At 46.0% G+C, this 25,583-nt stretch overlaps 1 protein-coding gene across 4 annotated transcripts in view; it reads left to right on the top strand.

The window, feature by feature from the left end:
* BOC (BOC cell adhesion associated, oncogene regulated) overlaps positions 1-25,583 on the top strand; it is a 67,601-nt gene that overhangs the window by 19,988 nt on the left and 22,030 nt on the right. For all 4 annotated transcript variants that reach the window (XM_059164113.1, XM_059164115.1, XM_059164112.1 and 1 more), the window contains 2 exons: positions 13,881-14,056; positions 15,000-15,278. In XM_059164113.1, coding sequence (XP_059020096.1) covers positions 13,975-14,056; positions 15,000-15,278 — 361 coding nt within the window. In that variant the 5' untranslated portion in view covers positions 13,881-13,974. The remainder of the gene's footprint in view (positions 1-13,880; positions 14,057-14,999; positions 15,279-25,583) is intronic.

Below are 25,583 nucleotides of genomic sequence, written 5' to 3'. Positions count from 1 at the left end.
GGACTCTAGGGGAACAAGAGCTGGATTCCCAACCACTGCCTGATACACAGCAGGTGCCAGGGACATGCCTTGAACAGAAGAGAGTTTCCTCGTGTGCTACTTCTCCTCACATTTTCTTCTCCACCTCCTCTTTGGCAAGCCCACTCCTACTCACCTCATGCTTGTCTGGCCTGCCTTCCCCACTGAATAAGAACCACATCCTGGTGGGGGATAGGAACAGGGGTATCAGACACTCAAGCACAATCTTCCTCAATTCAAGCAAGCTCAACTTCGCAGCGAGAGCACCCTTGGGGATTCATCAGAGCCAAACTCCAAGGACCAAAGAGGAAAAGACCTTGGAAATGATCTTGAAGTAGGTCTTTACAGCTTAGCAAAGATTCATTGAGTACCTACTATATGTCCAGAAGAGAGACTTGTAAACAAGTTATGATATAGTGTGAGATGTGACAGTGACAAAGCTGAGGCTTAAGAGATACTCATTGGCCTCCTTATTAGCTTCAAGCCTCTTTCCTACCTTAATTGATCTTTCCTATTTTAATTGATCTTACTTTAATATTCTAGAACTATGTTGGGAATGAACTTGGACAATAGAAAGGGGAACTCTTTTAGGACTCATGACAGGCACTACATTGGAGGACTGATCTTCTGTGCTGAGCAGGGCCTGAGTGTGTGTGTGTGTGCGCATGTGCACACTTAAGTGTGTGACACATTTCTTTTCTCAGTCCCTAATGCCTTTGTTCGTGTCTGGTTCCTTGCCTGTACTTAGTAAAATCAGTGGTTTATCATCGATCTTTGCTTAAGGCCATGATGCATTTTAATTTTGGTATAGTAGAAAGATATTGTCAAAGCTAAAAGTCAACTAGGTTCCAAGTTGTTTAAGGATGGGAGGCTGCTTGTACGCTCCGTCAGTGTGTGGCACCTAGTGGGTACCCAGTGTGGGTTTGCTGAACTGACCTGACTTTTCCCCAAGCCTGCCCCAGGAACCTGGACTTCTCATCCTGAACTTGGGGTTGCCAGCTATATTCCCTGCTCCTGTCAGCATGAAAACTAAGTAGAGAGCCCTCTTTTGTCTTACTGTGCATCTGAGACAGATCCTTTCTCTTTCCAGAGGACTGGGGAAGAAGCTATTTCTGTGGTTCTGTGTACGCTGCAGACTGAGCAGAGCTTGCTCTCCAGTGTACTCCTGCTGTATTTCCTATCTTCTCAGGCCTCCATTGCTTTCAGTGGCTACTTTCAGATAGAATCAAGTCCCAGCCTTCCCTGAGCCTGCTTAGGACAGGTAGTAAGGCTTGTGTTTACCCACTGATCACTTAAACAGGATCATTTTCCCTTTGTCTTAGGAGATAGGACATTAAGCTGTTAAAATCTACTGTAAGTGCTGTTCAGGCCCTAGGACAGGGTTGTTTATATACCCTGTTTGTGCTGTCTACCCAGACTTTAATGAATTCCTTTTACGTGGGCTCTTGTCAACCGTGAGCATGAGAAGGTTTTGAGAGTGGATGCTTCTGTTTCCTCTCTAGTCACTATGTTACCATTTTACTTCATTATTTACTTGTATGGATATAGCCCTGGCCCTAGGCTGTAATTAGAAACAAGTAGGTAGATAGGAGCAGGTGGCTTTGTTGTAGCTTTGTGCATTCACTGACAAGGTGAGCTCCTTTCTGGAGCTGGATTGGAAGTGGGGGTCCAAGGGATCAGGGGATTGCTTTCCTCTCTATAAACACTTTTCCATAACTTTTGGTCCCAAAGGACCTATTGTCTGATGGGGATCTTTTCCCCTTTCTCTCTGAACATGTAGAGACATTATGGAGAAATTATGACCATTATCGTCATTATCATCATCAAGAGAGTGCAGAGAGAGGGCATAAACAGGGTGAGGGAGAGGTGGTGGGGAGCAGTTATTAGCTTAAGTGATAATAAATGTGGACTCCAGTTGGGTAGAGAATAAGAGGCTAGAAAGCAAATCTTGCTGGAAACTTGGGAACACTGTAGCATTCTCTGTGGATCTCTTATCCCATAGGGCTATTGTGAAGTTCTGTAAAACACTGTGTAGAAGGTAGGTATTACTGCTTTTTTTTTTTTTCAACAAATAATATTTCTCGAACTCCTGAGGCATGTGTGTATGTAGTACAACAAATCTGCTCAGTTTTTTAAAGCACAGAAAGAATAAGCAAAACGATGGTATCACTTATGTCCGGAGTTCTTAAAATGCAGCATCTCAAAGTCTTAAACTACATTAATCTAAAAGCCCACTCGGTGGCAGTGCCACTATATGAAATTAGACCTCCAGGGAATGGCTTCCATGATATCTGTCCCCTCAAATTGTTTCGTGATTGCTGTATGCCTGGCTGCTTTCACACTCAGTCTCTTTAATTCTTTGTAGCAGCTCAGCAAAGGAGGTATTACCATTTTCCTTTTCACAGGGCATAAACTGAGACTCAGAGATTGTTATGTACCCAAAGCTGCCTTCTACCAGGGGTAGAAGTGGCAGAGCTCCTATCTAAACCCAAGGCTCATGGCTTTTCAGTACCAGATCCCGCTGGGTTTCAACTTTGTCACTTAGCAGAAAAGCACGTCTATAATAAAAATTTGAGTTGCCCCCTGAAATCCTCATATGATAAAGCAATGAGAAGAGTTTTGATAACCTCTCTCTCCATCTGTAAAATGTGGACAGTAACATTCCCTGGGTTGTGAAGATTAAAAATGACTGGGCACATGAAGCCCTCAGCACTGGGTTTGGCCAAGAGTAAGAGTTCAACAGATTTAGCTGCCTTTCCTGCCTCTCTGCCCTCCTCCTTCCTCCCCTCCTCATGCTTTCTCTTCAGGCCTCAACCCATCCTTCTCTTTCTGATGCAACAGCTTTCTTATTTCTCTTTCTCTTGTGCCTCGCTGCCTGTCTCCTTCCTCGCTGGCCTCAAGCTTAGGGTCATATTGATGTTGGCCAGTTAATACTTACCCACAGTATCCTCCTAGATTAGATTCCTTGCCGATCAGTGGCTGCAGGAAGCCAGAAGCCTCAAGCATAGTAGGGTGTTTGTTTTGGAAAGAGGGATAAGAAAGAAAACAAAGCAGGTCCTTGAATGAAGCTCCAAACCATAGGAGCCTCTACAGAGGTACTGACTTCTGTCCTGGGACTTGGCCCTCCCCTCAGGGCTATCCACACTGATCTAAGGACCATCTGGTTTTGAAAAATAAAGGCCTTGGTTCTAAAAGTCCTTTGCCCCTAGAAAAGCCCTGTGGTTCCACCACTGATAACTGCATCTTTCTCTGTGCATCCCTCTTATAGATCCAGGGCCAGATTAACAGTCCTCCGTCTCCTATTTCTTATCTGAAAAACCCTTCAGTTTGGCAAACCTCAGCTGAGCCCCTGTGATGTGCCGAGGCTTTTTAAGATGCTAGGGTCACCAAGATGAAGTTAAGAAGCTAGGCTTCAGAAACTTTACAGTCTGGGATCAGAGGATAGAGTTCCGAGGCCCACCACAGACACACACGTGATCAAACACACAAATTATTGTGGAAATGTTATAATAGATATGCGGAGCACTGTGGAAACCGGGAGGAGGAATAGTCCCTGGAGGCATCATATGGTGTCACGTGAGGTAAGCTTTGAAGGGTACTTAAGAGTTCCTCTGGTGGAATGAAAAGAGAGGGGGAGATGATTCTGGCAGAAGCGAGGGTGTGAAAATGCAGCTTGCCTGGATTTTAGGGCTTGTGGGAGGAAGATCTGGGAAAGGTTGACGGCAGCCCAGTTATAAAGGACCTGGAAGGTTGTGCGAAGGAGTTTGGACCTTACTTAATCATACTCAGTTGGGGAGCTGTGGAGGGTGGGTCAGTTAGCTCCTTAGCTTGTTTGTTTTTAACCAACCTCAAAAGGGGGGAAAAATATCACTCCTTCCTTCCTTCACATTTTCAAGTCAGCTGCTTTTGTTTCCTTTCTAGGCCTCAGCCAGCTGCTTACATGCTTTTTACAAAATGAGATCTATGTTTTTTTACTTAACCTCTTTTACATATTTTTCATGTTTCTACCTGATCTTTATAATTACCATTTTAATGTCTGCATAATAATCCATCAGTTATTATGCTATAATTTATTTAAAGCAGTAGAGTGAAAAGGACCAGAAAGGTTTTAAAGCTGGAAGCTGTTCAAATCCCAACTGTGATTTACCATCTGTGTAATCCTAGACAAAATATTTAATCACTCCAAGGTTTAATTCATTTATAAAGTGTGTTGATCATAAACCTACCTTGCCGGGCCATTGTGAAAGATTATATCAAATTAGATGAATGATGAATTATGGCCTGGCACTTATTCAATGAGTGGTGGCTGCCCACTTATCATCTTTACTGATTGGCTGAGCTTGATGTTCTAGTGGAAGGTAGGTGTCGATGGGGGGGGGGGGGTTAGATGTGGGGGGAGAGCTCAGGGAGCCAGCCTGAGAGCGGTAGACCCACAGAGGCCAGCAGTAGTCTCCACGAGTCCATGCGACTGTTGAGTATCTGAAATGTGGTCCTTGTTATTTGGGATGTGTAGTAAACATAGAGCACACACTAGGTTGAGAAGACTTAGTATGGAACAGAATATAAAACACCTTGTTAATAATTTTTATACTAAGTATACATTACCATGTTATTTTGGATATACTGTGTTAAAAGATGTTAAAATTATTTTCACTTGATTTTAAAATGTGGCTACTAGAAAACTGTAAAGGACATTATGGGGCTTGTATTGAGTTTCTCTGGCTGCTTTGAGTCCCTATGACTGATCCCATACAGGAAAGACAGGAGGCGTAGGTACATCTGAGTGTGTGTTTATATAAGTAGATCATTAGTGGGTGTCCCCTGAGCAGTGAAATGAAAGATAGGCATTTGTTCTAGACCAGAGAAGCTATCCCCACTTGCCTTGAGTTGGCCATCCTGGCTCTTAAGCAAGTCACACGCAGCAGTGGTTAGATTTTTGACCAAAGCACTCGTTGCAGGGAACAAGTGTGACTTCTCTGCTGAGCTTGCAGGGCGCTTCAGGCCCAGCTGGCAGAGAAGCACTGGGCGTCCCGCTTGCTCTTTTGTGGCGTGCTTCTCTGTCACACATGCAGTGTGTGGGGATCACACAACTGGGAAAAAGACCACACAGACAATGATGGTGGAGGGATAGGCTGCTTCTGGAAGGGGGATAAGTGCTCTGAGTCCAGTACAGCCCTGCTCCACTGTGTGTCCTCACCTTCTCTGGTTTAGAGTCAGAGAAGCAGTGTTCTCACCTTTATGGATTTGATGCTGAGGCTGGCTTCCGGGTAGCATTTCAGATAACCAAATCCTATTTCGGTTTTCCAGCCGGGAATTGAAATTGTACCTAGCTCTTAAAATATCCATTGTACCATTTCCTGTAGAACCCCTCTAGGGTTCTTAGGTTATAGAGCCTTAAAATCAAGGTAAAGTTTAGAAGCAAAGAAAATTTGTAAGAGCTTTTATATACTTTTCTACAGTTGGTCTCCCGTTGGTTGAGCTCAGGAGACCACAGATTTTGGATGCATCTTAGTGGGGTAAGAACAAGGCAAGTGGAAGATACTTAGTCTGGAGGGCAAAAAGTAAAGCACAACAAGCACTATTATCTGCCTTGCTTGGAGAAGTTTTATCTGAGTTAGCCTGCCTGACTTCAGCATTGTTTGATGCAGATAACAGAAAGGCCTGGTGATAGACCCTGGCATCGCTATGGCAGGGGCATTGCTGTACCTTTGCCAGGAGCATTCTCCTTCTAACGTACTGCCCCCCCCGTCTGAGCCCTGACTGCACTCCTCAGGTGGGACAAGGGTTTCATGTTCTTGGTCAGCAGTGGTTAAACTATAACAGCATGTATATGTTTCATTCACTTAGCAACCATTTACTGATCTCTTTCCAACAGGCCAGACACCATGGGGTTAACTGTTCTCTGAGGAAAGTATATGAAAGTTTTAATAGCTTTCCTTTGCTTTCGTTTTCTATCACGACTTTAAATTTGTGACTTTTACGGTCACAGAACAAATAGCCTTGTTTCACAACTTATGAAACTGATTCTTTACTATTAGAGGACTTTTACTTTTAGAGGACTTCTTGTATTCTGGGTACCAGTTTAATTTTTTCTGAAAAGTGGGAGAAATGTACTCTTTACCCCTCCTCCACACTCTGCCCTTCTTTTGGGCCTTGGAGAAAGATCCCCTCTGATCTCTGGGAGCCCCAAGTTTCCCTCCCAGCAGACATGTGACAAGACTTCATCTGCTAGACAGCCCACTCCCTCAGTGCGGGGGGGCCCTATATGCCCTGGTTGGGCTGTGGCAGACTATAGCTCTCACCTCTTCCTCCATGTCAGTCAGCCAGAGGAGGAACTCGGCCCCAGGGTGGCAGGCCAGTAGGTCTTCTGCCCCTACAGAGATTAACTTTTGAAGTAGTTTCATCCCACTGCACTACCTGTGACTTTTCAAGGCAACTATGAAGAGCTGGGAATTAGCCAAAGGCCTGACACCTGAGGCAGTTAGGTGTCCCTGGCGAAGCGACTAGCATTGGGGGTGGTGTTGGGATACCTAGGCATAGACAGCCGTATAAATACGAACGTCTCTGTGCTCCAAGGCCGTGCCGGGCTGTGCTTACCCAGCACACTCTCCCTTCTGCATGTGCACAGATTCAAGCCTGCACACACCTGCACACATACAATATATCCCCTTGCAGGTGCTGTACCCCTCTCCCCACTTGGTCCCCCTGGAAGCCCCCACTTCTCACCTCTCCCCACCAACTGCAGCCTCCACTGTCATTCCTAACTCCAAACCCCAGCCTTTCTGCCAGCCCAGGCCTCTCCAGGTTAGAGCTCTCTGGGGACCGTTTCCTATTGAAAGGAAGAAAGAAAGAAAAAGGGAGGAAAACCAGAAAGAAAGAGGAAAGCAGAAGAATGAAATTGGACCGAAGGGGCAGTGGTGCCTTGAGCTATCTCACTGCATTACAATGAATATGGACTCTATTAAGCTCCGTTCTGCCTGTTAGTGTTTCCCAGGGCAACACAGCCCCCATATGGCAAGCATGCAGCCGATTAGGCTAGGCCCCTGGGCCTCATTGAAGGCTGGGGGGGCTTGACTGGCAGTTGAGCCCCCCCCACCTCCCCCTACTCCTCACACTTGACACTGCCTGTGTTTATCTAAAGCAAGGAAGGGGGGGGGCATTTGGAAAGGTTTTTGTCTGTCTCAGAGAGAAGGGAGAGGAGACTGGAGGCTGGGTGGGTTGAGGGAGGTTGAGGGAGGAAGGTGGGTGGAGGTGGGGTGGAGAGGGGATAGGCAAGGAGGGAAAAGCCTCATAAATATTCAAGAGGAGTGGTGAATGGAGAGAGAAATAAAGCAGATGGAATTCATGTTAAAGAATGCCACAATCACCCTGTTTTGAACCCTCCAAAAACAAAACAAAACAAAACCAAAAAAAAAAAAAAAAGCAATGGTTTTCTAGGAGTGTAGGAGCTGCGTTTATCCAATTAGCAGGGTTGTCAAATTGAATTTATATGGAATAGGGTGGGGGAATTGAGAAGAGAGTGTAGAAGAAAGGAAGTGGGTTTTCTTTTCTCTTAAGGTTTGTGGGGCCCCCCACCACCCTTTATGGCTAGATTTTTTAATTTCCTTAAAGAGAAATTTAAGGAAGGGATATGTGTGACAAAGAAATGTGACTCCCTCGTAACTTTTTCCTCAAGTGATTGAGGTGGGAGAGAATTAGATCTGTCCAGTGGGAAAAACAAGAGACCACATCTTCTCTTTACTCGGAAGGCAGAGGTGGCTTCTCCCGGGGTTCCTCCCCAGAACCAAGATGGTATGTCTAAATTCCTTCTTTCCCCTTTCATAGATGGTGAAGAGGTTCACCTACCTCAGTGGAAATAGGTTCTGTCTGTGTTGGTACAACTTGTTAAAAATTTTGAGTTCAGTGAATGAGGAGCCCAGATTAGGCAAATGCCACTTTGGTTATTTATTGCCTTCTCAAAAACCACCAGTGAGTCCTCTGTCTGTGATGCTCATCTCAAACTCTTTTCCCTAATCTTCCACAGCATAACCCAATCTCAGTTTCTTACCTTGCCTCTTCCCATTCTTCTGAAAGTCCCCATAATAGGGTACAAACTCTACAGAGGAAATAAAAGAAATTCCACTACAGTACTGGAAGAAGATATTGGAGATGCTCTTAAGGTTTATTTTTTTTTTTTTAACTTTTTTAAATCTGTTTTTGTTTTTGTTTTAGAATTTATTTATTTATTTATTTATTTATTTGACAGAGAGATCACAGGTAGGCAGAGAGGCAGAGAGTGAGAGAGGGGGAAGCAGGCTCCCTGCTGAGCAGAGAGCCTGATGCAGGGCTTGATCCCAGGACGCTGGGATCATGACCTGAGCTAAAGGCAGAGGCTTTAACCCACTGAGCCACCCAGGCACCCCTTAATGTTTATTTCTGTCTAAAAAACGTGGAAGGAAAGAAATTCAGCTTTCCTGATATTTAATACCAGGGTTGGCAGTGGTACCTTTAGCCTGTATATCACAGGGTGATGCATGACAATAGTAAAAGATCTCCTCTGGTTGACAGTGGAGACATCACTGGCTTATTCACTTCCCAGTTTTCCTGTTCTCTGTTAAGTGGATTTACAGATTATATAATTTACTTTTGACTAAATTAATCGTCACAAAACGACAAGTGGCTTAAAGAGATTGCTGCAAAGAAACTGGGGCTGAAGAGTAGGCAGCTAATCCAAGCACACGCTAACAGGAAGAGAGCAGCAGGGTTGACCCTCTTCAAGCCACATCAGGAAGTAAAAACAGTGCTAATGGAATCCCATGTGATGAGAAGTCAGCAAAGTAATTAATATTCAAGCAGACTATTTGAGAGAGGTTATAGCCATATCATTACCAATGTACCTAATCCTAAAGAGGCTTTCTGTTTTAAGGTATTAGCTTTAATTGCATTATAAACAACATTATAAACAATCATGATTAACATGTTATTAAAACAGGGTTTCACTTTTGCCTACTCTTTTTAAATTTTAGTTGGGCAGCCCATGCATTTAATTTATGGATAAATATTAATGGGTTAGGCATATTTGCCCAGAATATTTTACTCCTAAGAAAACAAGATCAGAAAAGTTGGGAGACCACTGTTCTAGATAAACCTGTAACAGCCAAACTGCTTGATGTACCAGCTCCCAGACAGATCTTTCCCACCAGCAGTACCCTCAGCTCTTTATATATACACACACATCCCAAGGGGCCTTCTAAACCCTTTATCCAGGGAACCTTTCCTGAAGACCCAATATTGAAAATGCTCCCCTCCTATGCTCTCACTTGCCCCTTCTCATTTGTGACTGAATTGGTGATCAGTTAAGGTTTTAAAATAAAGGATGCTAAAGTTGTTACATGAGCGGAATCCCCTAAGCTTCAGTGGTTTTGTGCAACAGTGGTTTATTTCTTCTGTCCTGGATTGCCTTGACTTCTTCCACCTTGGAGCTAGAAACACAGGGCATGTGTCCCCAGGACTGGAGAGGGGAGAAATGGAAGGTGGACCCTAGTTCTCTAGCTCTTAACAGCCATAGCCTGGAAGGGACACATGACCTATTTGCTCACACTTGCTTGGCCAGCACTAGTCACATGGCTCTAAACCTTCTGCAGAGGACGCTGGGTAGTGAGGAGCTTCTGGAGATTTGCTGAACACTAGCTGACTTAAAGTCCTGAGCTGTCGTTCGTCAGAGATCCATCCTGTAGTACAGTGACTTGCGTACTGTCCTCTATGGGAGATCAGTAACATTTTTTATACCTGGTAATAGTGAAATCATAGTATCATACTTTTTACTAGACACTCAGTCAAAATATGATTAAGGAATAAGCTAGAGGGTGCCTGGGTCGCTCAGTCAATTAAATCGAATCACATCCAGCTCCTGCTCAGCGGAGAGTCGGCTTCTCTCGCTGCAATGCCCCCATCCCCACCCTGTGCTCTTTCACTCTCTCTCATTCTAGCTCTCGCTCTATCACAAATACATACATAAAGTCTTTAAAAAAGAAAAAGGAATAAGCTAGGAATATATTTAGAGGCCGGCTAGAGCATGGCTTATACTTAAGAACATCAACGTTTTGTTACTCTTGCCTGTTTGACGTCAGAGTGGTCTGGGTAGATGTTCTAGGTATTAGCCTAGAACTGCACTGCCCGGTGTGGTTCCATTAAAAACTCAGTTCCTCATCCCAGTAGCCACACTTAAAGTGATTGATAGCCATACATGGCTAGTGACTAGTACTGATAGTGCAAATGAAGGACATTTTCACCTTTGCAGAAAGTTCTATTGAAGGGGACTATGTGAAGAATAGTACAAGATTGTTCTAGATTTGGGTGTACATGGTAGAAGAATGAAAACAACCACAGAGAAAATTACTCTTTTTCTGTTTTTAAAAAAGATGTATTTATTTGAGAGAGCGAAAAGGTGCATGTGGGCATGCGCAAGAAGTGGAGGAGCAGAGAGAGGGGAGACATGCAGGCTCCCCGCTGAGCAGAGCTTGACATGGGACTCCGTCTCAGGATCCTGAGATCATGCCCTGAGCAGAAACCAAGACTCAGGCGCTTACCCAACTGTGCCACACCCAGGCCCCCCAGTGAAAGCTAATCTTACAGATAACGATTCAGGTAACGATTCAGGTACTTTTCTGCGTAAGAAAGTAGATTCGTTCTTAAAGTAGTCCTAAGCAGTTGGTAAATATCTCAGAAACTGTTTGGTGGGAGGCAGTATTGGGATAGTAGAGATAGCCTGGGGCTAGGAGTCAGGGGACCTGACTTGAAGCCCTAAATCTCTCTTAATTAGCTGGGAGCCCTTCTGCAAATCACTTAGTCTCTCTGCTCCTTGCTTTTCTCATTTATAACATTTAATATCCAGAGGTGTTATTCCAAGCTATTATTTTATTTTCTCTGAGGTCCCTCCTAATTTAAAATCTTTCTTTTTAATTAGGTCTGTGGGTAAAAGTACAACTTTTTAAGTAAAAGTGACCTTTCTTAAACTCTTCTAAATCTATTTAAACTCATGTATTCAGCCCTTCGGGAACTAGATTCGTTTGCTTCCCAGGGATCTTCCCCAATGCCATTCCTCTGAGCAGGAGCTCCGCCCTCTTTCTTGAGGGCAGCACTCACCGCCACCCCCTGCTGCCTTCCCACAGCCACTTGGCATCACCTCGTAGGAGCAAAACTTCTCCCTGCCTTCAAAGACGTTTGGGAAAAGTGAATCTTACTCTATAGAATGGGGAACTTGCAAAAAAAACAAGCAAAAGAAGTAATTTGGGATCAGAAATATTTCTTTTTGGGGTGTCTGGGTGGCTCAGTCATTGGGCATCTGCCTTCCGCTGGGGTCGTGATCCCGGGGTCCTGGGATTGAGCACTGAATTGGGCTCCCTGCTCGGTGGAGGCCTGCTTCTGCCTCTCTCACTCCCCTGCTTGTGTTCCCTCTCTCGCTGTGTCTCTCTCTGTCAAATAAATAAATAAAATCTTTAAAAAAAAAAAATTCTTTTTTCATGTGGCTAGCCGCCCTCAACCAATGGAACAAAAAACTTTGTCAGATCTTATTCTTGTCACTGAAAGGATGTTTTTTTAGAAACCATTCTCCCTACGGTATCTGCTAGATCACATGTTCTTCTGTTTCACTCATCATGGTTATTGGCCAGAGGATATCCAAAGGGTGTGCTGTGTGTTTAAGACCACGAAGGCTTCCCTCTTTTTCTAAGACAGCTGCAGTGTCCTGAGCGACCAGGGAGGGGGTGTGGGCTCCTGTGCCCTGGTCTCGCCTGTGCTCAAGCCTCTCCTCTTGGGAGAAGGTGGAGCTGGCTGCCTCTCGCTCCTGATGAATTCGCAGTTGTTTGTAATTTTCTCACAAAATAAATACTCCAAGGCTATAATTTCTCGTTGGTCTCAACCCCAGAAAGTGTATTCTGTTGTTGTTGTTTTTGGAAAGTTTTGAAAATGTCTGTTTGCTGGAGATTATTTCAGTGGGAGCATGTATGTCAGCAGTTACATTTCTCAGACACATTTTCTTTCTCTTTTCCGTGTCCAAATAACCCTTCAAAATAGCAAGTACCTAGGCCTCAATGAGGAATTCATGTCGGAAATTTATTCTCTCCTCTGCTTTTTTTTTTTTTCTTCATCTCTCCTCTTTTTCTGAGAAAATCCATAGAAAATAAGAAGGATCTAGACATACTTGGCATTGCCAAGAAAAGTAACAGGCCTTACTGTTGCCTTTACCCAACTTCGAAATTGTACCGTGTTCATTTCATGGTGGGGCAGAGCCACACTGCACGTAGGAATTGCAATTCAGCCTTAGTTGTCTTTTATTTTTAGATTACAACAGAATTCTCAGAAGATACAAATCTTTGGGATTATCTTTCTAGACCAAGCTCACTAGGTAACTCGGTCCAGGAAACAACTCTGTTTTCCTGGCTGCGAAATAAGATGCATTCTTGCTACACTGATGCCCCTTCCTCCCTATTTTTGTCATAGTTCTGCATTTTGTGAATGAACCTCCGGGTGACCTGCTTTGAGGTCATTAAATGGTCTCTGTTTACAACTCTGTCATGGGGCTTAATGAGTTAACTCCTTTCTCCCTCTTTACATACCTGTTTCCTCTTACTCCCTTTCCTTCCCCAGATGCATTCTTTTCTCCTGGTTGCTTATAAAAGTGGGTTGGTGGTTGGTAGCAAAAGTGGGGCCTGTTTCCATTTTGATTCCTATAAATTACCAAGGGTGCAGAAGTAACAGTAATTGTTTGGCTGGTCCTCATTAAGCAGGAGGGGGTCTGGGCTGAATTTCCTCAGTAAAACCTTCGTGGACTTTACAACGCAAACACCTCTGCAGCCACCCTGTGCTCAGATAAAAAACAGCCCTCCTGTCCTCTTTGTCTGCTTGTCATCTTTTTGCCCTTTTTTTTTTATTCATGTTCATTTCCTGCCTCCATGCCTCCTCCTTCCTTCTTTTCCGCTCCTTCCTTTCTTGAGACATGGACAGAACAGGTGCCAGCAATTTTCTCAGGGAGTTGGGCAAACAGGAGCATGTCATGATCAAGTTCCTAAAATCCTTTCACTGGTAATTCATTCAGAGTTCTAGATAAATAGGTTATTTCATTGGGGAATAGTAGAGAATTAAAGCAAGTATCTGGAAAATTGAGAAGAAACCAAAACTTGCTTTTCGGTATTAGTTTCAAAATCTGTTAATGGAGTTTTCCTCTAGGACTCACTGTTAAAATGCCTCACTGTTCTACATCTCCCTTACTCCAAATCTGTTAAGCTCCCCACTGGGTGCAGAGCACTGATAGAAAAAAAAAAAAAAATGTGAAAAGGTCCTTATTGTGTTTAAAGTACAAAAATTTGAAAAGATTTTCTTGGCATCTCTGAGACCCTAGGATTCATCAGAGACACCCCCTAAACAAGGAGTTCAGCATGCATTGTGCATATGATGGTACTGTCCACGATAGTCTGGTAGTGGCGGCATGGACTGCCGTGTGGCTGTGGATATCGGACCTCCTGCAAACACATGGTTCCCAACAGGTGTGAGAGATGCTCACAGCCCAGACCCTGGCCATGGCTGGGGGTCCCAGCCCCTCTCATGCTGGGCTCCCTTGCCCTCCTTGCTGCCCGTACACGGGGCAAGCCTGTAGCACTCGTGCCACAGTAAAATCCCCTTCTGGCTCAAGGGAGCCACTTAAAAGAAGCTTCTTTTAGATAAGAAATGACAGGAGAGTGTTCTTTGGTCTTCCAGCAGCTATTCAGATCAACATCTTGAATGTGGCCAGCATGTGCGCTAGAGGCAGGGGGCAAGGGGACAGAGCCAGGCCCTGTGGCAGGCAGCCTCACTCACCAGGGCCATCTCTTTCTTTCTCACAACAGAGCAGTGCGGGGGATCGTAGTACCTCTTGGAGTGAGTCCTCTGGCTTATGGGACGTTGGCTCGAACCCTTTGTGACACCGTGCTGCATGGGACGATGACAACTCAGAGAGAAAAAAGGCCCGAGGTCACCCTCGCTTGCCTCCTCTTGGCCACAACAGGCTGCTTTGCTGACTTGGGTGAGTGCTTTCCTTCCCTTTCTCAGCCTGCCCCTCTTACAAGAACACTTTGCCCCTTCATGTCTCATTCAGCAGTGACCCTTTAACAAGGCCTTTCTTTTCCTGGATTTCAATGAACGCTTCATTGCCACTGGCCTTTGGGGGGTACACTTAGTAATACAAGATGAGACATCATCTTGGCTGCCTCATATTGTTGCATTTTAGTATTTTAATCGTTTTAAATATATACGAGCGGAGGAGAAGTAATAGTAACTGCCCTTAATTGAGCATTTACTGTGGGAGATTATGGCAGGCAGTTGACACGCATTGTCCCGGGAGCCAGGTATTCCTAGCCCCATGCTGTAGGTAAGAAACTGAGATACAGAAAGGCTAGTGACCTGGCTCAGAAGCTGTGGCACTGGGGTTTGGGCCCAGGTCTGTCCAACCCCAAAGCTGAAGCGGCCACTCCAGTCTGCTGTCGTCGTGGTCGCCTTCTGTTTTCTTCTTTCCTCTTCTTTTTTTTCTTCTTTCTCCTTCCTTCTTTCTTCTTCTTCTTTCTTCTTCATCTTCTTCATCTTCTTTTTTTTAAGATTTTATTTATTGTTTTGGCAGAGAGAGAGAGATCACAAGTAGGCAGAGAGGCAGGCAGAGAGAGAGAGGGAAGCAGGCTCCCCGCTGAGCAGAGAGCCTGATGCAGGGCTCCATCCAGGACCCTGGGATCATGACCTGAGCCAAAGGCAGAGGCTTAACCCACTGAGCCACCCAGGCACCCCTCCAGTTGCCTTCTGAGAACATGTACAGGTTGGGGAATGGACCCAAGCACCCGGGAGTTCTTCAGGGGAAGATGGACTCCCCCAGGTTGCTCAGCTTGGAAAGGCCACCTGGGTACTGTGCTTCTGAAAAGATCATGTTACTGGCTTCATGGGGATGTTCATTCATGGCTTTGTCCCTATTCTCCCTCCAGACCAGGTCCCTCAGGTCACTGTCCAACCTTCTTCCACGGTCCAGAAGCTCGGAGGAACCGTGATCCTCGGCTGTGTTGTGGAACCCCCATGGATGAACACCACCTGGCGCCTGAATGGGAAGGAGCTGAATGGCTCAGATGATGCTCTGGGCATCCTCATCAGCCGTGGGACCCTCGTCGTTACCGCCCTCAGCAACCGCACCGTGGGACGGTACCAGTGTGTGGCCCGGATGCCTGCGGGAGCTGTGGCCAGCGTGCCGGCCACTGTGACACTAGCCAGTGAGTGCTGCTCCTTGCTCCTCAGCCCCGGGGCTCCTCTCTCCTCCTCTCTCCCATTCTCTTTCTCCCCCAGGCCGTCCATAACCCCTTGTCAGTAGTCTTCATGTGAAAGGGGGCCTTACAATTTGACATTTCAAACCAGAGAGCAGTAGGTGCCCAGCAGTCCCCAGGGGTGGACGACCTTTGGGCCCCTGCGAAGCTGCTCTCTAAGTAGGGGCCTGCTGTGGAGTAAGTGTCTAGAAGGAGGGGAACTGCACGTGGTTGAACTGTTTACAGGCCACAGCTTTCTGCTTTCCCTCTGGCTATGGGTGTGACTGAGCCAGCTGCTCCCTGTCCCCCACCCAGTCCTCCGTCCCCCGTCCTCCGGGCAATTATGGTCAGAGCATTTACAGGGCCATGTATAGTCTGAGCAGAGCTGCCCATCCCACATGTGGCCTCCTGTCTGCTTGAGGGGCAAGTGTATTCCATATGCCAGATATATAAATAGTAGAGCACAATGAGAAGGAAAGTGTGACCAAGAGTAAAACGAACAGAAAAGAGGATGAGATTGGGGTACGGTTTGGTCCAAGGAGGATGCCAGGTGAAGACTTGATAGTACTCTCAATTTTTAATTATCACTTGAGTGTATTATGGTACCCCAGTGCAAAACACACATTGCCTCATTGTCTACCCATTGTACATACAGGAGGCAAGATTTAAGGAATAGACGTCTGAAGGCTGCGGGGCAGCCCCAATATCCATTCTTAAATGCTGAGTCTACAACCAGGAAATATTAAGAATGACCTCTTATTCCTTGGACCTTGTTCCCTTGTGACCTAGCAGGGTCCCCTTACCCCTGACTACTTGCTTCGGACTTCGATGTCACTGTCCTAATCACCCTCCTGAGGGATATGTGTTATGGGTCATGCCTAAAGCCTCCAACTTCTGCATTGCTCCTTAAAGTGTGGCTGGGGTCCCTGGGGTGTGCAAGGCATGAGTCCTGCAGGAAAGTATTAGGGGATGAGAAAGTAGACCAGCAGGGGTGAAAAGACCCCTCTCTGCCCTCCCGTTGTCAGGTCCCTGGAGGGACATCCCTCTATGGAAGAGCAGGGCAGAGGCTGCCGGCCCTGTTGCTGTTTTCTTGGGAAGTAGTCAAGCAGCTCTGCCCTTTTCTCGGAGAAGGGAGAAAGCAGGGTGGGTCCTCAGCTGACCCCCCAATGGACTAGGCTGAGCCTGGGCTGCCTCTTGCTGCCTCCTCACACAGTAGGAACCATTTTCCTTGGTGGCAGCATGAGCACATGAATCTGAGCCCCGGGCCTCTGGGAGGTAGGCTGTGCATGGTCAGAGGGAGGCAGGCCCTGGGCCACCAGCTGGGCCCTCCCCTCCACCTGTGCTTGTGGGTGTGAGGAGGAGGGTACGGGCAGACTTAGGTGAGGAGGGCTGAGGATTGGGAGGGGTCATCTCGTCGTATAAGAAGGGCTGAGGTCTGCACTCCTACGATCATATTCCTCTTTTATATTTTCCAATTGTAATGAAAATCACATTACAAAAAGTACAGAATTTATATATATTATATATAATAACATTTCCCCTCAGCCCACCATCGTCACACAGCCACCATTTGCCATTTTGCAGGATACTTTCCAATCTTGATCTATACCCATACTTTCTTTTTTTATTGAAGTATCTAATTAACACACAGTATCAGTTTCAGGTGTACAAGATAATGGTTTGATATTTGGGTGCCTTGTGACATGGTCACCACAATAGGCCTACGTACCATCTGTCGCCACACACAGTCACCTTTACTGATTGTATTCCCTGTGCTGTACATTATATCCCCATGGCTTATTTTATGACCGGAAGCTTGGACCACTTGATCTCCTTCACTAATCCCCCCCCCCCCAGCCCTTCCTCTCTGACAACCAGGACTCTATTCTGTGTCCGTGAGTCTGGGTTTTATTTTGTTTTGTCTTTTAGATTCTACCTGTAAGTGAAATCATGGCGTACCTGTCTTTCTCTGACTCATGTCCCTGAGCCTGAGGGTATGCCCATACTTTCACACTGTCATAGCGACCTACTGAATATACAGCTTCTGTCCATATTCTCTCCCCCTCAGCATTGTGTGGTAAGCACCTTCCCTTAGCCATATGACTATATTTACTTTTCTTTTTCTAGAGTTCTAGAGTTCTAGAGTTGAGTATAAATGCATCCAGTAAAGTACACAAAGTGCACTAATAAGTCAACAACTGATGCATTTTTCTTATGTCCACCCCAAGTAACCATCTCTTTAGTGGGTCCCCCCTTCCCCTTACCTAGTCATCTGTCCCCCACAGCCTGCAGCAGAGCAGAATCAGAGTTACCAATGGCCCTCGAACATGCCTTGAGTGGATCTACCATATGTACTGATTGTGGGCCATTAGGTCACTTCTAGTGGTTCATTATTACAAGTAAGATGTGCCTTTTAGTAGCGTTCGTGCCTTTAAAGGATAGCGTTGCTCATCTGCAGATGGTCAGCATGTGTCTGTGAAGGCTCAGGAAACTCCACAACCATTTATTTGGCCTCTTTAGGAGCCAGACTGAACGTTTTATTTGGAGAAAGGGATAGTTGGAGAGTACAAGATTTATGTTAGAGCCCTCCTTCTACTTTAAGGTGTATCTGTATGAGGAGAAACCATTTTTCACCTTTATTTTTAAAAAAATTCCTGGCCACTTCTTTCTGTGGCACTTAAAGGGATCTGCAGTTGACAGTGAGGACAAAGGGGAGGGTTTGGTTGCATCCCAGAAGGCCCAGGGAGAGAAGAAGTGGGTTGTGCGGAAGCCCAGTGAATCTTGCTTGAAAGCCAAGAACTGTTGGCTTGTCGTGGAAACATGAATCAGAAGTGAAATGTTTGGAGCTGACTGGAGGGACGGAGAAGTGCTGGAAATGAGAGCAGGCTCTGAGGAGCTGTGGCCACGGAGTAGAACTGCAGCCTGCCCAGCCCGGAGGAGGCAGGGGGAAGGCGGAAGCAGAGGCAGAATGGGGTGCTGTCTTTGGGCTAATGCCATGGGGGATTTGGCCCAGACTCAGCAGTTAGATTAAGTTTCTGAAAGCACATTCCTGAGCAGAATGGGGCTGTGTTTTGCTGGTTGGCTGATGGAGGGAGGCTGAGTGGTGAAGGGATTACCAAGGCATGGTCTGCATTTAGAGGCAAGGCTGGGCAGTGGCATGCGGGCGCGCACACACACACCCGCCCACACTCAGCACTTAAGGCTTCCTTTTCCTCTGGCCTCTTTCGTGTGCATTCAGATGTTCATCCTCAGACAAAGCACTCACTGTTTGGCCTACCTAACAAGGTGCTGCCTGCTATGTCTTCATGAACTCCTAGATCACTGGAGCCTTTTGATGGTGGGGGCTTGGATCTGGCTTGAGGATTCAGGGGTATGGAGGAGACCTCTAACAAGAACATTCCTAGTCCAGACCTCTTTGACTTAGATGCTGGGGGCTGGGGTTATGCTTGGACTTCACCCCTGTCTGGACATTGGCTTCTGGTCTTCAGTAGAAGCAGAACGGCTTATACATACAGGCACACCTTGGAGATGTCGTGAGTTTGGTTCCAGATGACTCACAAGAGCGTGAGTCAAATGAATTTTTTGGTATCCTGGTGCATATAAAAGTTACGTTTATACTATCATGCAGTCTATTAAGTGTGCGATAGCATTATGACTAAAAAAAAGTTTGTTCCTTACTTAAAAAATATTTTATTGCTCAAAAAAGTCTAACCATCAACTGAGCCTACAGCAAGATGTAATCACTGATCACAGATCACCATAACAAATATAATAATGATGAAAAGATTTGAGATATTATGAGCATTAATAAAATGTGACACAGAAAATGAGCACATGCTGTTGGGAAAATGGCACTAATACACGTGTTTGATGCAGGATTGCCACAAACCTTCAATTCGCTAAAAAAAGAAAAAAAGTATAAAATTTTATCATATTATATATATTTACATATATTATAAATATATTTATACATATTTTATGTGTGTGTGTGTGTGTGTGTGTGAAGGAGAAGGAAACAAAGGCAGAAATAGATTTATTTTAAAGAACTGGTTGACAGGATTGTGGAGGCTGATGAGTCCGGAATTCATCGAGCGAGCCAGCAGGCTGGAGATCTGGGAGTCCCCCCAGCAAACTGCAGAGCACCTGTTCTCCAGCACTGGGTTTAGTGTTTGGATGTTCTGGAGATTGGTGTCCTGAGAGTTGGGGGTGTGTTCCGAGTTTCCAGCAGAGCACAGGAAGACCTAACCCTTGCCTTTAAGGAGCTCTTAATCTAACGGAAAAGGCTGACTGCCTTAACGTGTTAGCCCTAAAGCCAGTCAGTCCCCAACAGAGACAGAAACAGATTTGCCTGGGAGCTCAGGCTGACAGTGATTCATTTCAGTTTCAGGGGTTGGAGGAAGATTTGGGAGTTGAGCCTTTAAAACAGTGTGTGGGGAACAATCTTTCTCTCTCATTCCTTGAGTTCTCTCATACCTTTCTAGGACCTTCAACAACTAAATTTTGCTCTTAGCATTGTGTACCTTAGATTTAAGTCCATTGCAGTTTCTGGAACGGTGCAGATGCAACCACAGGGAGCTCGATTTCCACAGTGAGGTAATTCCATGGTAAGTTCAGGGACAGCCTGAATGAAGCCACTAGATGATCGTCTCTCTCTTGCTACCCCATCGGATTCTGCCTTAACTCTCCCCCATTTCTCACTGTTTGTTTCTCTTTTCCCTTTGGGAATGTATGTTCTGTGATTAATAAAGGAAACAGAGTGTTTTCTCCAGGGCCACTCCTCTCTGCCAGTCTGCTTCAGCCAACCAGTGACTCCTTGACTAAACAAGAAGGAACCATTGGCTCCAAGTTGGGAAAACATTTGTTGTTAGCTTAGGCTTCTGAGGGAATCCTGTGCAAGCCCTTTGCTTTGCAACAAGTGGGTGGTGGCAGGAAGAAGAGTTGGGGAAGGAAAGGAAACACAGGTGGCGTCCGAGCTTGCCCAGGACGGGAAAGGAGCCCACAGCCGGAGGCTGGGCTGGTGATTCTGCCAGGCTGGGGAGATCGAGTCAGCTCTATAGGGCGGTGGACACGGTCAGAAAGGGAGAATGAGCCTCAATGTGAGGTGTAGCTGCTTTATACTGTAAGTTTTATTTTACTTTGCCAATTGGACAAGGAAATTAGTGACCATTTACACCCAAAAGGAGCTAAGCAACTTGAATATCTAAATAGGAAATAACTAAAGAATACCTTATAGTATTAAACCAAGTCCTCTTAACCAAAGTGCTGCTTTCTACTGGATACAGGCAGAAATTCATGCCTCACAAAAATTTCCCCTGATATTCTGGTGAAATCTTCAACACTAACCCCATCAGGCCTGGTGCAAGTGCCCAGACAAAGCTGTAGTGTGAGCTCAGGTCAGGGCATCATGGCAGCGCAGCAGCTGTCTGCCCCAAACAGCCAGGGTTCCAGTTCTCTATTGAGTGATGGTCATAGTTTACCAAAAGAAGACCTCAGGTCCACGGTGCATCTTCTACTAAAGACACATTTACAATTCCTACCCTTCTCTCCTCAGCATGTTCTTTGCACACACAGCCACATGCTTAAGTAAAAGTAAAAATCTTAGGTCCATCTTCTAATCTAAGAGTGAAGGGAGGACCTCATAGTGTGTTAAGCAGGTACCACCTATAAATTCAATGAGCCAGAGCAGACTTTGCTCAGGAAGGTGAGGGACGCATTAATTAGCTTACTTGAAATCACTGGAGCCCTCTAAGGAACATGATGCAAGATGGTTCCTTTAAAATAAAAAAGTCAGGAGAGCAGATGAGTCCTTTGGCTCCCCCTTTTCTATGTGTGGAAAAGCTTAGGGATTTCCACCTTGACCTTGTTCATAGACTTTCAACCCTTCCTGGAGCCTGGTAATAACCCCAAGAACAATAGAACAGCGAGTCTGTCCTGCAGGTGGGTCCGTGTTCACATCTAAGATAAAGACAGTCCCTCAATAGTGAGCAAAAATGTCAGCAAAGGGGGAAAAACATTTGCTGAGGCAAAAACAGCATTTTTTTTTTCCTGAGGGAAAATGATGTTTAATGTTGAGTGACTGTGCTCCTTTACCTACAAACGCATGAAGACTTTAGGGATCACAGAACAGGACTCAGGCTGCGGCGTGGCACTTAAGTCCCTCTCTCAGCCTCACCTCCCACTCTAGACCCACCAAACTCTGCCACTTTCTCATCTCATCTTGCAGATTCCCCTTGTTTTGGGAATGGTGCCCCCCCTGCCTGCAGCACCATCTTTTGCATTCCCTTTGCTAGACATGCCTGTATCCCTTCGGATAACAATTCCTTCTCCGTTTTTAAGACTTGAATATCTTCTCCGGGAGTCTTTTCTCGATGCCCTCAACATCTGGAGTGGGGTCTCCTCTTCCCAGCTTCCTCAGCCTTCCTGTGTTTCCTTCTCTAGCCCTCTCATTTGCCTGGAGTACAGGGACTGCTGCCATTCATCTCTGGGACCACACAGCTTCCCACAGGACCTGGCATGCAGTAGGCCTTCAGTGAATGTCTAGAAAGAGGAAGACTCCCAGATAAAATGTGTCTGAAGTCTAGAAGGTCAAAAGGGGCATGCAAAAGGCAAGCAGAGTTTTCTTCTCCAAACCCTGATCTATGAAGAGGCTTAAGGGAATTAAAAAGGATGAAGCAAGGACTTAGGATATAAACCGGTTGAAGATACAAAGAGATTCGGGGAGGGTTCAGAAAAATTGATGGATGTCAAAGCCTCAAGGGCTGTTTAAAAGGAATTGAGATGTTTGGGGGAAACTGGAAACTTCAAAGGGAGATGCCAGTGGATGAGGCTTGGCATTCTATCAGACACTTCATGGGACGCTCTCAGAGGTGCTGGGCAGCTTGCATCAGTAGCCACCACTGCTTGTGGGAATATGTAGTTCCCAGGTATTCCCAGGAATATGTAGTGCCCAGGTGGGTAGAAAAAGTGGAGCCACTTTGGGCCCCGCTGGCCTTTGGACAGTGCCCGTGCCTCCCACCCAGGGTTCTGCATGTAAGAACCATGCTGGGGCTCTCCTCTCCATCCTGCTGAGTGTGTTGGCCTCCGTTTTCTTTCCCCTCCCTCTTCCCGTACAGGCCACCAGCCTGCCAAAGACTCTGCCAGGATCTAACTCGGGCTCTCAGGATCCTAGACCACCAGGATTCACATTAATTTTCCCATTACTAAGTTTGTAGTTTATATTTGGTTGATCAGAGAAATATGTATGATATGGGTTGCTGGCAAGTAAATCTTCTTTTTTTTTCCTTCTCTTAAGTGTATTTTTCAAACCATTTCATTCCTTCATTGAGTCCAAAAGAAACTCCCAAGTTCTGCTAACCAGGCCTACCTCATCGCAGCACTGAAGTCAGATAGATGAGATGGCCTGCAGACATCTCTGTTCATCTGGCTGCCAGACTCCATGGAGACGTGGCTTCCATCCTTGTCTTCAAGGATTAATCACATTTCTTGTTCTCTTATTTTAAAAAAAATATTTTTAATGATTTAAGCCAAGAAATTCCTGAAGCCTTAGGCCAGTTTATTGCACATCATTTAATGACATTGCAAACTGGGTTCTTTTTATTTTCCCTTGTTCCTATCATGTTCCTCCCTATATGCCCTTTCTCCTCTCCTGCCCACCTCTGGTCTTGGCTTTGATCTTCTGCCCTCATCCTCCTAGTTCTTCCATCTCTCCTGCATCCTCGGCTTCCTCCCACGGCTCAAATCTGAGTACAGACCCCACCTCAACTCAAGGGGAAAGAAAGAAACACAAGATGAAACAACTAATGTATTTGGCATCTGCAAGCGTTTTTTTTTTTTTTTTTTACCCCCATGGAAACTGTTTTTACTTAAATAAGAGACAGCATGCCTTGCTTTCATTGGAAAGTGTGTTTGAAAAATTTCATGCCATGTTTCCATGGCTCTCAGGAGAGAGTTTTGGAGCCAAAATTATTTGTGCAATTGGACAGGCAAGAAAAAACTCCTAACAAAAACCTATTTATCCACTCTCCTGGACTGCAGAGGGAAGATGAAAACTGCCTCTGCCAACCCCTCTGCCCTTTCTGGGTTGCTCCAGAGCTCAAGGGGACCTGATTTAGGCTGGAATGCTGTTGTAGAGATGGTAGGGACTAAGCTTGCAGGTACTACCTCTTGCAAATTATCATATGCTGCCTTGCGTGTTGTTTGTACCTGTCTCCTCTATCAGAGTAACCATCCCTGAGGTTAGAAACTGTATTTTTGTATTCATGATCTCTTCTGCAGTGCCTGACAAACTAGACGGTTCTGTAGCTCCTGGCTGAATGAGTGAGTCAGTGATGTCTGGTAGGATGATTATGTGCCAGATATCTACTACGGGGTAGACCCATTTTGCTCAGCCTTGTGGGCTGCAGTTCAGTTTGGTTTCAGTGGTCTGTGTAATACGGCTACAGACTTGCAAAATGCTTAATCAGTACCCAGAATGCGTGGCTTCCGAGATACCTGCCCATGCCACTGTGAACCCCATCCCTACTGGGTGCCAGGCTTTCTGGCCTCATCTGCTTCTGAGCTGATTGCCGTGGTTTGCCCCTTGTAGAGCCCTTTATTTCAGAGGACTGACCTTTGGGATCCTGTCAAGACATAGGTCCTCAGGTAACTTGGAGGTCGAGAATAGTGTTGTGAGTGCGCATCAGTGAAGCCCACACAGGGAGGCAATGCTTGGGACCCATCACCCTCTCAAACTCCACCTCCAAGTCCATTCTGGAGAGCAGTGAGCTGCGGGCTCCGCCAGACACACCTCTCCATTTCACTTCCCTTGAACCTTTGCCATCTTCTAGTGTCTTCAAGGGTGAGGGAAGGGCCACATGGTCAGCATGTCACTGAGGAGGACTACATTAGGGTGAAGTCTTTCTGTGATTTGTGACGTTCGCCATAGACGCAGCAAGCCACCGCAAGGACATTTGAGGCCTGGAGGCCATGAGAGTTCGGGAGTAGAATGATCTGTCCAGAAACTTGCCAGCGGCCCAAAGGCTACTGAGCCATGCTGACAACATTGCCAAGAGAGCCCCATGCGGTGCCCCCACAATCTGGTGGAACCCACCCAGACCTCAGCAGATGAGTACAGGCTTGTCTTCAGGCAAGAGGGTGGGATGGGCCTGACTACTTAAGAAATGCCTGGTGGGTAGAATATGACTTTTTTTTTTTTAAGTGTTCAGCTGAGTTCATGGAAATGGGGATGTGGGTGATGCCATGCAGCCTCCAGCCAAAAGGCACCATCTTACCTGACTTCTTACTTAAGGGAACTTTGACTTGCAGCCCAAGAGAGGTCTCAGGGAGGGGAGGGCCAATGAGGAAACACTTTGAAATCTACACAAATCTACTGAACGCTCCACACTGCCCTCTAGGCCCAGTGTGGAGCCCAGAGCAGCCTGGGGACTGGTCAGGAACCCGGCTTGGCAGACAAAGGGGCCTGGGAACAGGCTGGTTTCCTTCACTGGCAGCCCGCTAGAGCTCTGCATCTGCCTCTGGATTACCCCGGGGGACGTTCTGCTATGGTGCGAGGCACCCCGTAACTGGATGTGTAAATTCTAGAACAGTTGGGGGGAGGAGACTGCAATTAAGATTGACAGTTTTGTGTCATGGGAATTCTAGAACATATACCAAATACTGTCATTGAATTCATAGCTCTGCTGAGCTGAAGGAAGGATCTGAGCTACAAGATGAGAAGAAATTCAAAGGGGCTTGCTGTTAAACTTGCCTATTTGTAGTCTGTCATGGGACCCTGGTGGTGGCAGCCACACCCACAGGCTTCTCCCAATTCTTGTTTTCCTCCCCATTTTCCCTTGGCCCGGAAGGCAGGCGCCTGCCGTATCCTCTAAATGTGAAGGGGAAACCCGGAGCCCATCACACAATTTGTGTCTGAACGAATCCCTGCCATCGGTGTATCCAAGGGTTCTGTGGAAATCGCGTATCAGGATACATCTTACGTTAAGAAATGGAGGACTTAGAAGGAAGGAACTGGGCAGGGTTGTGTATGCAGCCCAAACTATTTGAACTTTGTTAGAAAGCAAACAGAGACCCTCTAAACCGGGAGATGGCCCCCAAAACCAGGGTGTCTGGCCTGTTGAGAGCTGTGAGACAAGAGTGGGCCTAGTAACACTTGATTAGTGCAGACATGTTAATAAAATAGCTGGAAGAATTCACAGAGAGGATGCACGAGAGGGCTCTGGGGGGAAGGCAAGAGGATTAAAGCAGCAAAAACATTCCTCTAATGGACTTCTCAAACAC

Source organism: Mustela lutreola, chromosome 2 (genome assembly GCF_030435805.1).
Source record: "Mustela lutreola isolate mMusLut2 chromosome 2, mMusLut2.pri, whole genome shotgun sequence".
In the NCBI taxonomy this organism is placed as follows: Eukaryota; Metazoa; Chordata; class Mammalia; order Carnivora; family Mustelidae; genus Mustela; species Mustela lutreola.
Note: the sequence above shows the minus strand (reverse complement) of the source record. Positions and strands in the feature narration are given on the sequence as shown.